The 16,585-nt window shown below is 45.7% G+C and overlaps 2 protein-coding genes across 11 annotated transcripts in view; one reads left to right on the forward strand and one right to left on the reverse strand.

Moving 5' to 3' along the window:
* Positions 1-15,814, reverse strand: AURKA (aurora kinase A). 4 transcript variants are annotated; one of them, XM_036323815.1, is made up of 9 exons: positions 15,663-15,814; positions 11,567-11,613; positions 10,472-10,688; positions 9,024-9,078; positions 7,277-7,468; positions 6,068-6,206; positions 3,515-3,663; positions 785-959; positions 1-640 (listed from the first exon to the last, which is right to left on the reverse strand). In XM_036323815.1, exons 2-9 carry the CDS (start codon positions 11,606-11,608, stop codon positions 455-457), a joined length of 1,155 nt encoding a protein of 384 aa, XP_036179708.1. In that variant the 5' UTR covers positions 11,609-11,613; positions 15,663-15,814; the 3' UTR covers positions 1-454. The 4 variants fall into 4 exon arrangements, with proteins under 4 accessions (XP_036179708.1, XP_036179706.1, XP_036179707.1 ...); XM_036323813.1 differs by having other exon boundaries at positions 10,472-10,751; XM_036323814.1 differs by lacking the exon at positions 15,663-15,814 and adding an exon at positions 14,987-15,516.
* The window catches only part of CSTF1 (cleavage stimulation factor subunit 1), a 13,825-nt gene continuing 12,466 nt past the window's right edge, over positions 15,227-16,585 (forward strand). Inside the window, exon 1 of one of the 7 annotated variants that reach the window (XM_036323809.1) lies at positions 15,227-15,368. Coding sequence is in view for 3 of the 7 variants with exons in the window: in XM_036323805.1 (XP_036179698.1) it covers positions 16,472-16,538 (67 nt within the window). In the remaining 4 variants the exon portion in view is untranslated. The other 6 variants (XM_036323807.1, XM_036323806.1, XM_036323810.1 and 3 more) reach the window with 6 other exon arrangements.

The following is a 16,585-nucleotide window of genomic DNA, read 5'->3' on the forward strand; positions in this document are numbered from 1 at the left end:
AAGGGACAAAGTCTATGCACATCTCTTTATTTTAACATTTAAAAGAATCACATATTCATTCTGACAACTTTACCAGGTGTGGCCACCCAGGAGGTTACACGCCACGCAGGTACCTGGGAGGTTATTGCACAGCTCCTGAACTGATCGGGTCAGGACGAAGGGGCCACTCTGCCCACAGCCAATTCAGAGTTCACCTTCCACAAGGACCCTTATTCCACACGGGCTGCAGGGCGGCGGCACTCGCACCTTGCCTCTGGAGGATAAAACCAGTGAAGTGAGCACGATTCTCGTGGCTACTTGCGCTTCCGTGTCACGTTTATTGAAGTGGAACCTTCTATACTTTTCCCTAGCGCTGCGGATTGCGAGCAGGCAGTCGGTAGTAGATTATGTCAGGAGTGTATTCTGACCACTGACACAGCAGCCCTGGCTCAGAGGCTCTCCCCCTGCAAGAGTCTTAAGATTGCTTGCTGGTTGATTCTTTGGATTTTTGGCTACTTGATGGTTTTGAGGAATTTGCCGTGATCCAGGGGTGTTCCAGTACTTCTTTCAGGGTCAGCCTTTGGTTGGGGTTATGCATCAACAGTCTTGAAATCAGGTCCCTGGCCCCCTCTCGTACAAAGTCAGGGAATGTGAATTCAACCTGGAGTAAAGTAAATGACAGGCCGTCACAAAACGTGGTTTAGAGAGAACAGTACAAACATTCCGACCGTAGCCTCAAGGGAAGGCTGAGAAGGACAGAAAGGGCTCTAACAGCGGTGCTGGGCCCCTTCCCATTGTGTCTTACCCGAGATATTCTTTTGTAGGTCTCTTGGTATGTGCTTGCCTCAAAAGGAGGCTTCCCAACCAAAAATTCATAGCAAAGAACTCCGAGGCTCCAGAGATCCACCTTCTCATCGTGCATTCGGCCTTCGATCATCTCTGGGGGCAGGTAGTCCAGGGTGCCACAGAGGGTGGTTCTCCTGGAATAGGGAGGTGCAGGTTGCCGCGCTCGTTTCCGTGATCACAGCAGCTGCTAAAATCATCAACAACTACCCTACCATTGACCGAGTGCTCTTCCTAGGCAGAGCCTGTGCTCTGAGACAGGTGCTGTTCTAAATCCCCACTTTTTTACAGGAAACAGCTTCAGAGAGCTGGATTAAGATCACAAGGCTAACCTCCAAGCCACACCCCAAATCTGTCCAACTCCAGGAACTCTTTAAATGATGTAAAAATAAGAAATTTTAAGTATCACTGCTATATAAAGGCAGCCATACAAAGTTCTCTGTAAATACAATGTAGCATTTCTTACATCACAGATATGCTAAGAAGCTTAAGAGAGGTGACATTGATGACAAGAAACTAAACTGTCCCACTGTGACAGCACATGCTGCCTTCTGATACAGCACTGGTACAAGAGACACTAAAATTGGAGGGCGGCCTATGAAGTATTCTTGTTAAAAATATTCTCCAGGCCCTTTGGCCCAATTTCCAGCAAATACAGAGGATGAAAGACAAAACTAAGTGTCATCACATGCAGAAAAATCCATTTTAAGTTGTGGGGAAACTGGTCTAAGTTTAAACGAAAGAGACACAATCAAATATAATGCATGGTTCTTGGTTAGATTCTGATTTAAAAGAACAGCTATAAAATTTTGTGGACAACTGGAGAAATCTGAACATGGACTAAATATTAGCTGTTACCACAGTTATTCATTTTCTTTTTTTTAATATATTTTTTATTGATTTTTTACAGAGAGGAAAGGAGAGGGATAGAGAGTCAGAAACATCAATGAGAGAGAAACATCAATCAGCTGCCTCCTGCACACCCCCTACTGGGGATGTGCCCGCAACCAAGGTACATGCCCTTGACCGGAATCGAACCTGGGACCCTTCAGTCCGCAGGCCGACGCTCTATCCACTGAGCCAAACCGGTTAGGGCGGTTATTCATTTTCTTAAAGAGTGATGATGGCTGGGACCAGACAGGACAGCATCCTTATTTTTAGAAGATGCACACTGAAGTGCTCGAAGGACAAAGCATCATGATATATGCAACTCATTTTTGAAGATTCACCAAAAAAAAAGTTGACACAGCCCACATGGCAAAATGTTAACTATTGAATGTAGGCTCTGGGGAGTGAGGTGAGCAATCAACTATCAATTCAGCATCTCTGTATGTTTCAGTGAGTTTCCAAAGGCTGGAAATAAGCTGGTGGGGCAGACAAACCTGGAGCAAAGACCGTGCTGATGTTTATTGCTTTACATTAATTATTCTTTGCCATAGAAAAGCTTGTGCTGGGTCATGCCTGGAGCCCAGCGAGCACACAAGTGTTCACTCAACTAAATGGTGACTGGAGACTAAGGAGCCAGCTCCCTAGACAGTCCGTCCCTCTCATCACCACTGAGGTGCAGTAAACAGCACCCAGTGACCCGGGAACCACTATGGTTATTACTGTTTGGGAGGCAGGGCAAAGTGACCAGCATTTACACAGATGTCCTTTTCAGAAAAGAGTAAGTTATCTTTCCTGCCACAGTGATATCTTGGATAGTTAAGGTATAGTTTTAGCCCTGTGATGCCACAAAGCCTACAATTCTTCATTGTTTGCCTCAGCAGGTGCCAACAGCGTCCAGTGGTGACAGGCAACCAGATTTTTTTTAAAAGCAGATTCGATGCATTGCTAGAAACAATTTACAAGTGGTGGGTAATAAAAACAAAGCCCACCCCATCCCATGGCACCTATTTAGGCTAGACAATTTCTTTTAAAAACTAGATTTTTTAAATTAAAAAAATAAAGTAAAACAGTTCTTCGAATTTTTTTAAGTAATCGGGCTATAGCTTTTTAAGCCCTACCTCAAAGTGGACAAACTTCTATCAGTAAATATATGCTTGTAAATGTTCTACTTCACATGTGGTTTCAAAGGCTTATTTAAACCCAAATTAAATTTAAAAGAGTAGAGAACTTTGCTCTGGTTTGCAAAGTTCAGTTAAGATTTAAATTGTTTCCTTAGGTTGATCTCTCTGCTTTAATTTTAAGAGAAAACAAGAAAGGACTGTTCTGTTGATGACAGCAGACCAAAGAGCATCTTTAACCCCCACCCTGAAAGTCCCTTCAAACCCATTTGGTTGTTGGCATTCCCGCAGAATTGTGCCCTCAGATCCAGACCTTGGCAGGTGCTGCCCCGCCCCCAAGAACTTGTCGTAGTATGTCAGGCGTACTCCCCTCTACACATCCTGTATCTCTTCTGTCATAGACCTGTTGTATCTGTTTACTTACCTCTCCCATTCATTAGCCGTTAAGGACATAAAATGTCTTTAATCCCAGGCCTAGGACACAACAAATAGTCGAAGTGGTTGCAGAATTAAAATGTCCTCGAAGACACTATTTTACTATCGGGGCCTAAATTACTCCAAAGTATTATGTCAGTTACCTGTCCCAATTCAGCACAACACCTATGCTTAGGTACTTTACTCTCTAGCTCATGCGTGGCCACTGGGGCTTTTGCTAACCCCAACAAGTTCCTCCTCAAGTTACATACCTGGAGGATGGGGCATGTACAGACCACCCAAAATCTGCAATCTTAAGCTCTCCAGTTGATCCAAGGAGCAGATTCTCTGGCTTGATGTCTCTATGAATAACTCTCTTTGAGTGGCAGTATGACAGGGCATTTGTCAATTCTGTGATATACTATCAAAAAAAGTATTAAAATCGGAGTTTTAGATTTTATATAACAAGTTAATTTTAGACATGTTTTCTGAAAGAAAACCCAACATAGACTTTTAACATGTTTTGTAGATTTTAAAGCAAAAACTAGAACCAACTGATGACTCAAAAAAAAAAAGAAATCAATTGAACCAAATTGGTGTTCAGCATGAAGTACAAGTTATTCAGCGCAAGGTTATTTATTTGCTAACACAGCAGATGGGACATCGAAAGACAGGAAAAACAGTGATGGGCTATAACTACATCCCCACATGACAAATTATGGCCCAGCAATTAAGAGAATACTGAACAACCAGTACAAATGAGGGAGTCATAAACAATGTTTCCAAAACACCAAAAAAAAAATCTCTCAAGTACAGTCTATTCCCATTTTTAAAACCAAGATCAATTTGCAACAAAATGATTTGTTTGAAGCTAAACATTTGCACTAAAAATATGGGGGGAGGGGAGCAAATAATTCTGAACAACAGACAGAAACTAGAAGCAGGTATAGTATTGGCATGTTAAATTCAGGATAAACTAATTCATTAATCAGCTTAAGAGTCCACAAGCTGTCAGTCCTGTTAGTTACCACCTCAACCAGAATGTGCTTTAACAGATAGATAAGAACTGTTATTAGTACTGTATACTGAGAAAATGTATTTAGCTCTGGCTAAAGTTTGAGAAGCCTTTGTTTTCCAAAAGCTATTGCTAAACAGGACTGAACATTATTCCACACCAAAAAGATTTATTAAACAAATGGGCAAAAACCAAATGTCATTATCAGAAGATACTTTTCATTGTTTCAGCCAAAAGCCCAAGCCAAAATTTACATGATAATAAATTGAAAGTAAAGACAGAAACTCTTCTACACATTAGAATTGCAGAGGGCAATGGGCTTTCCTTTCAGTAAGTGAAGGGATACCTGAGGCATATCCATACAATGAAATACTATGCACCAATGAAAAGAAATGAGCTATGTCAACCCCTGAAAAGATACAGATGAAATCTTAAATGCACACACTAGTTGTTTCCCACAGGAGTAGCTGGCTAACCATTCTGATACTGCCATCCATGTACACAAGCACTGAATAATTAAATGGATGGAAGACGGTGGAATCCAGGTTTCCCAACACCGGAGTGGGAGGTTACAGAAAAGCAAGGAGGGTAGAATGATCCCCACGTAATGGACAGGTACTTTGCTGAATACAGATACAGATGGAAAATGTAGATGTACTAGTAGACACATGTATACACACAGATTAGTTTACACATGCTTCCTTGTCTCTGTCAGCTGAAGTAATGACACCAGTAGCATGAGCACACCCAGCACCCAGATCTTGGTTTCTAGTAACACATTCCAATAAAAGGAACTAGGGCTCCTGGGAGAAACGGTAATTCTGGGCCTGGGATAGGAAATATGAGGCTAGAGCATCTTGTAGTGTCAGAAAGCTTAAAATAAAAATAAAATAAAAAACACTGCACCCCACAATGATGAGGGATGTCAAAAACACAGGAACCATGTGAAAGAGCTCCCAGTGGACAAAGCTGGAACAATTTGAACAACAAAATAGTATTGGATTGTAACTCAAAGTATAAAAAACTGATGAGTCCATACTAACAAGTGACTCAGTGAATACATAGGAGAGTTCAAAATAATTTTTGTAGATGCCTGCCCCATGGGAGGTGGAACATGACCCCGCTGCTTAAGTGTGGCTGTGCATAGAGCCTTCCTGTGAAGGAGCACAGCATGGAAAGGGAGAAATGTGACAAACACGCCCTCAGCCAGGTGATTAAGGCCAACACCACCGTGATGAGTTCGCTGTGTACCCTTGATATGGAATGAGAACACGTTTACCTCCATGATCTTCTCAAACACCCACTGACCTAATCTAACCATAAGAAAAACTGAGGATATCTGAACAAGTATGAACTTCAGTTAACAGTGATGTATCAATATTTCTTCAATTAAAAAAAAATTAAAAATATATTTCTTCGTTATGATGAATGTACCATACTAATGTAAGATATTAATAGGAGAAATTAAGTGTGTATTACTAATACAGAAAACAGATCTGTACTATCTTCTTAATTATTCTGTAAATCTAAAACTATCCTAAAATAGCTCATTAAAAACAAAAAAAAAGGCCACTATTTATATACATTTCCACAGAAAAACAGCTTTGAAAACAAACCAGCCACAACATTCTACCTGGTACCTGATTTTAACTGTATATATGGTACAATGATTGATTTTTCCACGTCAGATATTCAGTCCTATTAAGCTATCAGTGCATTCAGTAGATCCACTCTACTGTAAGAGAAGGCACATGGCCATGCAGGACAGGCAGGGCACATGGAACTGGCTGGACAGTAAACAAGCACTTACAGTAGCAGTTCTCTGCTCATCAAACCTGGACAGTTTCTGAAGTTCTCTATAGACAGTTCCAAGAGGTGCGTATTCCAAAATTAGGTACACTCTGGTGGCATCATGGAAATAACCATACAGCCTGAGAATGTTTGGATGCCTGCAACAAAAGGTGAACACTCAACACCTGGTTTTAAAGCAGATACAAGACATGTGCTCAATACCAAACTTTTTTTCTTTTAATATATTTTACTGATTTTTTACAGAGAGGAAGGGAGAGGGATAGAGAGCCAGAAACATCGATGAGAGAGAAACATCGATCAGCTGCCTCCTGCACACCCCCCACTGGGGATGTGCCCACAACCAAGGTACATGCCCTTGACTGGAATCGAACCTGGGACCCCTCAGTCCGCAGGCCGGCGCTCTATCCACTGAGCCAAACCGGTCAGGGCCAAACCAACTCTTGGTGTAAAATCAGTGGTAAAAGCTGGTTCTGGTCACAGGACCCCCCTCCTCACACTCCAACTTGAGAATCTGAAACTATAGACTTCACTCTAAGAAAAATACACATATCCACATATCCGTTTACATGCCTTTCAAGGGGTTCGTGGACCTCAGGTTTACCCAAGACTATTATTTCCTTCCTTTAAGCTGTCTTTATTCTTAGGGGGGAAAAACTTGGCTAACGGTCAATTCTCTGCTCTGCTAATTAAAAGAAAGAGACGCGGCATTCCCACAGTAACTGGATACCGAATGCTACAACAGCTATAAAAGCGGTCTTCAAGAGTGACAAACGTGTGCAGCGGAGAGTAAAGTACAGCCCATCAGAGCCATCAGTCCTTCTCAACCCTAGCCAGGTGTTGCAAAGTAGGGATGCAGGCATGATACAGATTTTTAAGTATTACCAACTGATTCAAGTTTGAAAAAAACACTGGGGGGGAAAAAAAAGACTCTGGCCAAAGTCAAGCCTGCAAACTCTGCTCACAATTCCGAGTAAGAGGTATCATTCCCCATATTACCCACCCAAAAAAATCACTCCATTAACATAAACCTCCAAAACATTTTTCAGGCCCACAGCACATAAGTCTACAAAAATCTTCGGAAAATGACATATTCCATCACCCTCTGCAGGACAACGAGGCAGGCAGGCCTCCTAAGAAGCAGTTCACAGCCATTTATCTTCACTTGGGGTCCTGTGCACCACTCTTTGGGAGATCCCTGAAAACTCACCTAAGGTGGGACTGTATCTCTACTTCTCTTCTTATCTGATGCTCCACGCCTGCTTTCTCCAGCTGGGCTTTGAATAAGACTTTCAGAGCCAGGATGAACTTGCTCTGTTTTTCCCTCGCCAGGTACACATTTCCAAACTTTCCTTTACCCAGAGGGCGACCAATTTCAAAATCTTCCAAGGTCCATTGCCTTCTAGGAAGAAATGTGATCATTTTAAAATATCAAGAAAACAAATCTCTTCTAACAATTAATGAGTAGTAGACACACCCCATATATAATTTTATAGTTATTTTTCAGACTGTACCATCTGCCAGAACCAAGACAATACCATGATTAATGAGGCACCACAGACATTGAGTCCCTCACACCCCCACCTGCCTGCCACTGGCTGTGAGTCATTGACAAGGAATAATGTAGACATTAGTGCTGAAACACTCAATGGCATTTCAGAAGGCATACAGACCTCTGAACAACACTGAGACCATAAGAGGGATTAGGTTACAGAAATGGCCAGGGAAGAATGCCTCCACACCATCTTGGGCTGCTTGCAAACTAACCACAGCCTCCTCTCAACCCCCTGGGACATGCTAACACTCTCAGGGGTGGAGAACCACTCTGGTAAAGCAAGAGGGATGGATCCCACAGGGCATTTAGGGGGGAACCATTAGATTCTCAGAAAGTCTCCGCTAGGCAGCTAAAGCAAAAAAGTATGTGTTCATTCCTGCTCCTACCACGTTCTAGAATCTGGAACCAGTGGTTCTCAACCTGTGGGTCGCGACTCTTTGGGGATCGAAGGGCGTGTTTGTCACATTTCTCCCTTTCCATGCTGTGCTCCTTCACAGGAAGGCTCTATGCACAGCCACACTTAAACAGCGGGATCATGTTCCACCTCCTGTGGGGCAGGCATCTACGAAAATTATTTTGAATTCTCCTTATGTATTCACTGAGTCACTTGTTAGTATGGACTCGTCAGTTTTTTATACTTTGAGTTACAATCCAATACTATTTTATTTTGTTGCTCAAATTGTTCCAGCTTTGTCCTCTGGGAGCTCTTTCACAAGGTTCCGATGGTCTTAGGCGACCCCTGTGAAAAGGTCGTTCGATCCCAAAGGAGTCGCGACCCACAGGTTGAGAACCACTGGTCTAATCTGTTTTTGTGATTAATCACTATACTTTAATTATGTTCAATTTGTAACAATGAAATTGGGGGTCACCACAACATGAGGAACTGTATTAAAGGGTCGCGGCATTAGGAAGGTTGAGAACTGCTGATCTAGACAGTTCAAAGATTGACAGCAGGCTTTTAGAAACTATCTGGGAAAGATACCATAGCCATACTTTGTTATAAGGAACACAATAATTCTATGAACACTGTCAAAATACACAATCATATATAAACAGTCTTACAACATGACCCCGTTTTTTAAAAAAATTTGCATATATATATATATATATATACAGAATACACAAACCATATGCAGTGGTTACTTCTGAGGGTAGAAAGAAACTATTTTACACATTTCTGTAACAAATTCACACAAGCTTTTTCTAAAGTTGAAAAACTTGAGTTTCTAAGTTAACTTCCATCATTAAAATCCCTCCTCTTTTATAATTAGAAATATTTATATTTTCAAAGTTACAATATAAAGATCTCTTTATTTTTAGAGTTCCCAAAATTAAATTTGCAGTGAAATGGTGTTTTCTAATAGAATGATAGCACAAAACTTCGTAAATAAGTAAAGCTTACTTTTTTGATTCTTCGTTTTTCTGTTTTGAAGCCACTTCCTTTTCAGAATTCTTTCCTACACAGAATAATTTAAAAAAACCCGTTTTTAGGATAACTATACAGAATAAGTAAAAAACCTGAGAACAGAAGTAAATCAAACAATCATCACCAAAATATTCATGATCTGGCCATTTTTAGTTTTCTCTATAGAAAAAGACTACCACAGCATAAGCCGACTGCCACTCTGTGAAGTTCACAGATTTCTAGAGTAAAGATGAGCAAACACGTATAGTTAGGCCTTCCGATAACGTGAAGGCTCCAGACTGAAGATTCCCCCCAAAGCCTGTTTCCAAATGAAGAGCTTCTAAGGCAGAACAGTCTTCCATCCATGACAAGCTCCCCCTGGTCACCTTTCTCCCATGAGGTGGGACAGCCAGCTGTCCACATGCTGCATACAAATAAGATCAACAATGTGCACCCAAACCTAAACCGCTACCTGCCTTTCACGCTACTCCTTGTCAGGGGAAACACAGAACTAGAAGCCACCAATTCAGCAAGATGTACGACAAACCAATGGCACAACAGGGGGCTCACGTCCCCATTTCACCAGCCAGAGGCTGTGGGACACTGCCTCTTGTCTTTCTCTGGCACTTCGAACTCTAGCAGCAGCACAGCATGGTCTGCTCAGATATTCGAATGCAGGGCCCAGCTGGCTTTTCCTTCCATGGTTCACCATCTCAGCTCATGCCATCAATATAACCAGCCTCTCCACGTCCAGTTTACTTAATGCTTCTGCGTCCCAGCTTCCTCCTCTGTAAAACTGGGTTAATGACTCTGACTACCTTCCTAGACTGGTTATGAGGATTGAAAAAACAAGGTGGATGAAGAAAGCACTCATCTCAGAGCTTACTGTGTGGGCACTCAAGAGATGGTAAATAGGAACCATTACTATCCATCCTGCCCCTACCTCCCCCCCTACCCCCCACCCCCAGTTCAGGCCTCCCTAGCATCCTGCACCCCTGGGTGCAGCATTGCTACTCCAATGCATTCCACACCCCCAGATAAGCTCTCTACAAGGCACGTCAGTCCCTCCTCTGCTCACAAACCTTTCAGCAACTTCCCAATGCACAGGGATGAAGCCCCACTGCTGAGCACCACCAACAGTGCCCACAGTGACCTTGGCCCAGCCTGCCTCAGCCCATCCACTTTCCCCCGATTTCCTCCATGCCATGAACTTGGAACTTGGCTCCTCAAATGTACCATGAGGGTAGGAACCAGGTCTTCTTCCCACAGGCCTGGCCCACCAAGAACTGTTACTTCAACCTGACATCAAGTCTCCTCCCCAATCTCAATAGAAATTATATGAAGGCTGTATCAAACAATATAAAATACAAGTCTATACACTTGTCTTTTTTTTTAAGCTAACTAGAAAGCACGACTACACAATGAGTCTCAAAAAGCTGATTTACCAGGGGCTGGTGGCTGGGGCTGCTCACTCTTTTGCGTATTATTCAGTGGTCTGGACACAGGGCAAGGGCCACTGGTTGCCTGCAACTGCTTCTGCTTCAGATTCAGAACCGGTTTATGGCTGGAGACAAGCTTTTGTGCTTTTGAAGGAACTTGCTGGGAGGAATTCGAAGGACACAAGACCCGCTGAGCCTGGCCACTATTTGCAGGTAACGGATACTGAGAAGGAAATTGCTGAGTCACCAAAACACGTTTTGGACCATCACCAGATGGAATTGTAGTCTAGGTTAGGAGGGAAAAATAAAAGAAGCTTCAAGGTCTTCATAAACAAAAGCTGAATATCCTGAGAATTTGTTTCTGGTATAACAAAATAATGAGTGTCAGGGTAAGAGATGGAAGAAAAAAGCTATTTTAATCAGCACTTCTAAAGGACAAGGTTGGTATATGGCTGAAAGGAATACCTGAATGGCACTTCCTAATCCCTCTCCAGCCCCACCCTAAAACCATACTCCCATAAACCAATGTTCATTAACTCAACTTCCATTTAAAGAGGAAGACAAACACTTCTAAGAATTCCGTGACTTGGGAATTATGATTTAGCAAAAAGCTGCAATACAGAAACTTTACTAGTATACCAAAATCCCATTTGCACTGAAATTTCTTTGACAATACATGTTTAGAAAAAAATGGGGGGCGGGGGGAATACATCTGACCCAGAACCCGGCTCAAAGTGGAGCCCTAGGAAACATCCACTAACATCTGTTTTGACATTCCTCTGAATTTACACTCCCTGAACTGAGACCAGACCAAACTATGGCAAAGAAATTAATTTCTGGCCAGCAAGTACAGGCAAGCATTAGGCTTCTATTGTGTTCATTATGCTGCATACAATGGAAAATACAGACTTGAATAGGTAAGTATAAGACAAAATAGAACAAAACAGATACAGTGAGAGAATCAACAAAATGTTCCTGAATGCTGAGAAAAGTGGTCTAAAGTTACAAATCCAAAGTGAAGGTGAGAAGAATTCCAGATAGAAGACAGATCCCCATTTGGGTTTTATAAACGTGACTGAGGTTACAGATTATTCAGTTTACCTTAAACAGCCCTGAAATGCCGTTTTCTTTAGATTTGTCCATGATGCCTGAAAAGAAAAAAGAACCTTTAATTTATACCTGTTCTGCTAGATCGGGGTCCTAGCCTCAACAACACACAGAATTTTACACTTTTTCTTTGTCCCAATGAAGCTGACAAGAGGGCACTGTTTTCTCATGTGACAATGTTCAGGTGTGGGCCTTTCCCATAGACCAACCTCTCCCCTGGTACTGTGCACTGCGTCCCATCCCGTCCCAGCCAGTCTCCTCCCATCACCTCCCACCCTCCCCTCCCCTTCTTGGTACGCAAACTTCACTCCTGAACTGACTCGCCCCTCTGCTCCATCATCTCCTCTCAAATGATCACGTTCATCAGTGTTCAAGCCTACTTCTACACCTGCTACCTTCATAAAAAAAACAATTCTCTTTACACTCTAACTGAACTCAAGGTATGACCACATCTCCGCCTCCCCTTTCAACAGCAAGTCTCTGGAACAGCTGTCCACACTGATCATCTCTGCTACCCACTACTTCTCTCATCCTCCTGGGGCCCACTCCCCTTCGCCCACCTCATAACTAGCCCCTACTGTCCAAATGCACAGGTCAGTTCTCCGCCTCCATCTTACCTGCGTTCTAGGCAGCATGACAAGCTCACTCATTCATTTCCCACTCCTTTCTTCCCTTAGCTTAGATGCAGGCCTACTAAGTCCCAGAATGTGGACCCTGACCACCTCTCTAACCATATCTCCTCTTGTCCATTGCACACCAGCCATACAGAGTTCCTTCCTTTCCTCAAGTCTCCTGCCACAGGGCCTTGGTACTCCCTGTTTCCTCCACCTATAAAGCTCTTCCCCCAAATAGAAGTGTAGCTTGTTCCTTCGTTTCATTCAGTCTCTGGTCAGATGTCCCCTTTCAGACCATCTTTCCTTCATAACATCTTACTTGTACTTGTTTACTGACTGTCTCTCCAGACTCAGATATCCAGCTACCTACTCAGTATTGCCCAAAAAAAAAAAAAAAAAAAAAAAAAGCAAGCTCTATGAGAACAAGGGCTTAGTTCCATTTTGTTCAAGGTCTCCCCCAGAACATGCCTGGCACATAGAATGTACACCAATGTTTGGGGACTATATTAACCCATTAACAAAGCAAATCAATCATAAAAATAGTTTACCCTGACCAGTTTGGCTCAGTGGATAGAGCCTTCGGACTGAAGGGTCCCAGGTTCAATTCCGGTCAAGGGCATGTACCTTGGTTGCGGGCACATCCCCAGGAGAAGGCATGCAGGAGGCAGCTGATCGATGTTTTTCTCTCATGGATGTTTCTAACTCTCCATCCCTCTCCCTTCCTCTCTGTAAAAAACTCAATAAAATATATTAAAAAAATAGCTTATAACATTTACTAAACCCATCGAGTCAGGCAGCGACCTATCACGTAAGTAGAACATAAACAAGAAAGCAGAAACCTTTTCTGTATTTTTCATACCCAGTGCTCTCTGAATTCCAGCATCCAATCAGAAAGCACTCCCCTCCCCAAGCTCTCATAGCCATTCATCAATATGCAAATCACTCCACCTGGGAGATGGGCCACTAGAGCAACGGTTCTCAACCTGTGGGTCCCGACCCCTTTGGGGGTTGAACGACCCTTTCACAGGGGTCGCCTAAGACCATCGGAAAACACATATATAATTACATATTGTTTTTGGGATTAATCACTATGCTTTAATTATGTTCAATTTGTAACAATGAAATTGGGGGTCACTACAACATGAGGAACTGTATTTTTTTTTTAATATATATTTTATTGATTTTTCACAGAGAGGAAGGGAGAGAGATAGAGAGTTAGAAACATCGATGAGAGAGAAACATCAATCAGCTGCCTCTTGCACATCTCCTACTGGGGGTGTGCCCGCAACCCAGGTACATGCCCTTGACCGGAATCGAACCTGGGACCTTTCAGTCCGCAGGCCGACGCTCTATCCACTGAGCCAAACCGGTTCTGGCAGAGGAGGAACTGTATTAAAGGGTCGAGGCACTAGGAAGGTTGAGAACCACTGGCCTAGAGACTTCACATCAGTGAGTGAGTAGAAACAATAGGCAAGAGGTGAAAATATATGCTTGTCTATGCGAATGCCAATTCCTCACAGGCTCTGCTTTCTTCACTTTCCCTCACAATTACAAGCTGCACACTAAGATTATATGGATTAAAGGACATAGAGTTAACAGTCTTCAACAAAGACTACAGACATTTGCTCCAATTTCACAAACTTTTCCTTCCCAGGAAGATGAATAACAAGCAGAACGGAGCGAGATTCTGATCCAGAAATTCTGGAGGAAGCTCAGGAAGACTGCTTCTCAGGAGGCTCTGCTCTACAGCCAGGGCCAGGAGTCACGCAGCCAGATGACCGCCACAGACTCCTGCAGCTCAAGCAGGAAAAGGGTTGACCTAACAACACTGTGGGTCCAGGTGTCCCTTCTTCCATGGAACCTACCAATGCCATCGCACGAATGAAGAGTGGAGAGGAAATGAAATGGGTGCTGCCGAAGAGAGTGAAATTCAGCCAAGGACATGCAAAGTCAAGCGCACAGCTACATCCACACCTGGTGGGGAGGGTTAGGACTAGAGACAGAAAGGGAGACTTCCAGGCCCAACCGCAGACCCAGCACATCAGATGCGGCATGTGAACCACGTCCCCAGATGACTAGCCTGCGCTGGTCCCACCCCTAGTTCTCGGGGAAACAGCAGGATCACCTGGAGAGCTCGATGGACGCAAACACCTGAGTCCGCCCAAGGGATTCTGATTCATCAGGTGGGCGGGCCTAGTGCCGAAAGGACGCCCCAGAACCCCACATGGGCAGGCTACGGTCTGAACGGCTCCAGCCCTCCCAGGGGGCCTCTCCGGGGTTGTCATTCATCCACACTCATCCACCTAGCGCAGGACCAGGGCCTTCCCTGGCTATTCCATCCCCCAGGAACCCACACGTTTCTTTCACTGTTGGAAGCTGTCTTGCTAGGTCGTCGTCTGCCTCCTCGCCCCGACTAGAACCTAAGCTGCAAGACAGCAAAGCCCTCGAGTCAGCTCTCTCACCCAGGTGCCCACTAACCGGGACCATCCCATCAGAAAGCACCCCACCCCACCCCCAGCCCCCCATTCCGGGTGTCTAGGACACACCAAGCGCAAGGACGCCTTAGTACCCGGTGGCGGCCGGGAGGGCGCTGGGAAAGCGGGGCTGGGGGAGACGGAGGACAGGGAGGGGGAGGGGAGGAGGACAGAGGACACGGGACCCAGGGACGCCTGCTCACCCCGACTCTTCCCTCGCCAGTCCCGCGGCCCCACCCCACCGCCCGGCGGGCCGCTCGAAGGCCACGCAGGCCTGCCGCCCTCGCCCTCCCGCCTCCCGGAGCTGCCCCCCCCGGCCTGGACACCTGCTGGCTCCGGCTTCCGACCCACGGCCGCAGAGTCCTCCGGAGAGCCGAGCCGTTAGACTCAGAGAGTCATTTTAAATGGGAGTTAAACTCTCTGGTCCGAACGCCGATTGGCCTGGGCTAGAGAGGCGCTGCCTTCCCATTGGTTCACAGCCGCGCGACGGCCCGATCAGGTCCAAGGAGGGCGGACGCGGCGCGCAGGCGCACTTGCTCCGCCAGGCCCCGGAAGTGCGGAGCCAACGGCCCGGCTCGTGGACCCACGCTGTTCTGGCGCCAGCGCTGCTCTCCGGGAGGGGACGTCTGTCTGTGAAACGGAAGCCTCTTGGCGTCTGTGTTGTCGCGTAGGAGATAAAGTCGGAGCAAGTGAACGAACCTCTCGGAGGTGCCAGTAAGCAAGATGGCGAGACGGGCGGGGCCGAGTGGGCCGATCGACCGCGCAGCGCTCGGCGCGGCGGCCTTTTCGCGTGCGCAGTGAGTGTGCGCGCGGAGCGGTCGATCGAGCCGGAGTCGTGCCTCCATTTTTGCAGAGGAGCGGGAGACCGGGAGCTGGACTCGCGGGTACCTGGGGCCCGGGGTGTGCGCAGAGCGGCTGGAGCGGTCGGGCGGGGGGCTCTAGGGGACCACGGAAGGAGGGGAACGGGAGCATGTGAGCGGGGAGGAGTGCGCGCTGACTTGCCAGGCTGGGCCTGCTTCCTCCTCTTCAAGGGCCTCGCTCCCTTCCTCCAACCCTAGTTCACCTCTCTGCCGGGTGGGAGCGGAGCGCACGGCGAGGGGCCCTCTCCGCCCTCCCGGTCCTTCTTCCAGCCCCGGGCCCAACCGGTCCTGGTTGGGTTCTTCTGTTCTCGGGCCTCGGCGTCCTCACCTGCAAATCGGGGTTGCGATTAGGCGCTCACTAGCCCCGCGAGCCCGCGCTCTATGCGCTGAGAACGCAGCTCGGCCTCTTCTTTTTAAGCTCTCTCTGCATCCCATAATGCTCCTGGCATGAGCGAGGAGACGGGATGGAGTAGCGGTTAAGTTCTGGGCTCCCGTGTGGACAGTCCTGGCGGCCACTTTCATGTTGGATGAGTTCCTCAGCCACATGTTACTTTCAGTGGGTTTCCTAACCTCTTTGACTTGGTTTCGTCCTCTCTGTTGTGTCCTGGAGTTGTCTCCGCAAGCATAGAATTACATGCATTTGCTTCCACATGTCCTTACTACGTCCACTGAGTGAACTTATGCAGTGAGCAAATGCTGCCTTATACAGTGCGCAGCACGGTGTCTGGCGAGTGCTCAGTGGATGTCAGCTGCTGTTACTAACACCCATCAGTACAGCGCATTAAGGACTCGGGCTCCGGGGACCAGTAGCCTGGGTTAGAACCCAGGCTTTGCCATTTACAGGCTGTGTGAACCCGGGTGAGTTAGACCTCTCCGGGCTTCAGGTGGCCCGTCTCCTAAAGAGGATTGGGTGAGGATTTAGTGAAGTAATGCGCATAAATTGCCTACCCGATGTGTGTAGAGTATATAGCAAGTCTCATAACTAGTGCCTGGAGCACTTGGACATCTGTAAATCTGCGTAAGTGCCCAATCCTTCAAGTTTTGCCTCCCTCCTTTCCTGTTGTT

This window comes from Myotis myotis, unplaced genomic scaffold (genome assembly GCF_014108235.1).
Source record: "Myotis myotis isolate mMyoMyo1 unplaced genomic scaffold, mMyoMyo1.p scaffold_m19_p_9, whole genome shotgun sequence".
Lineage (NCBI taxonomy): Eukaryota > Metazoa > Chordata > Mammalia > Chiroptera > Vespertilionidae > Myotis > Myotis myotis.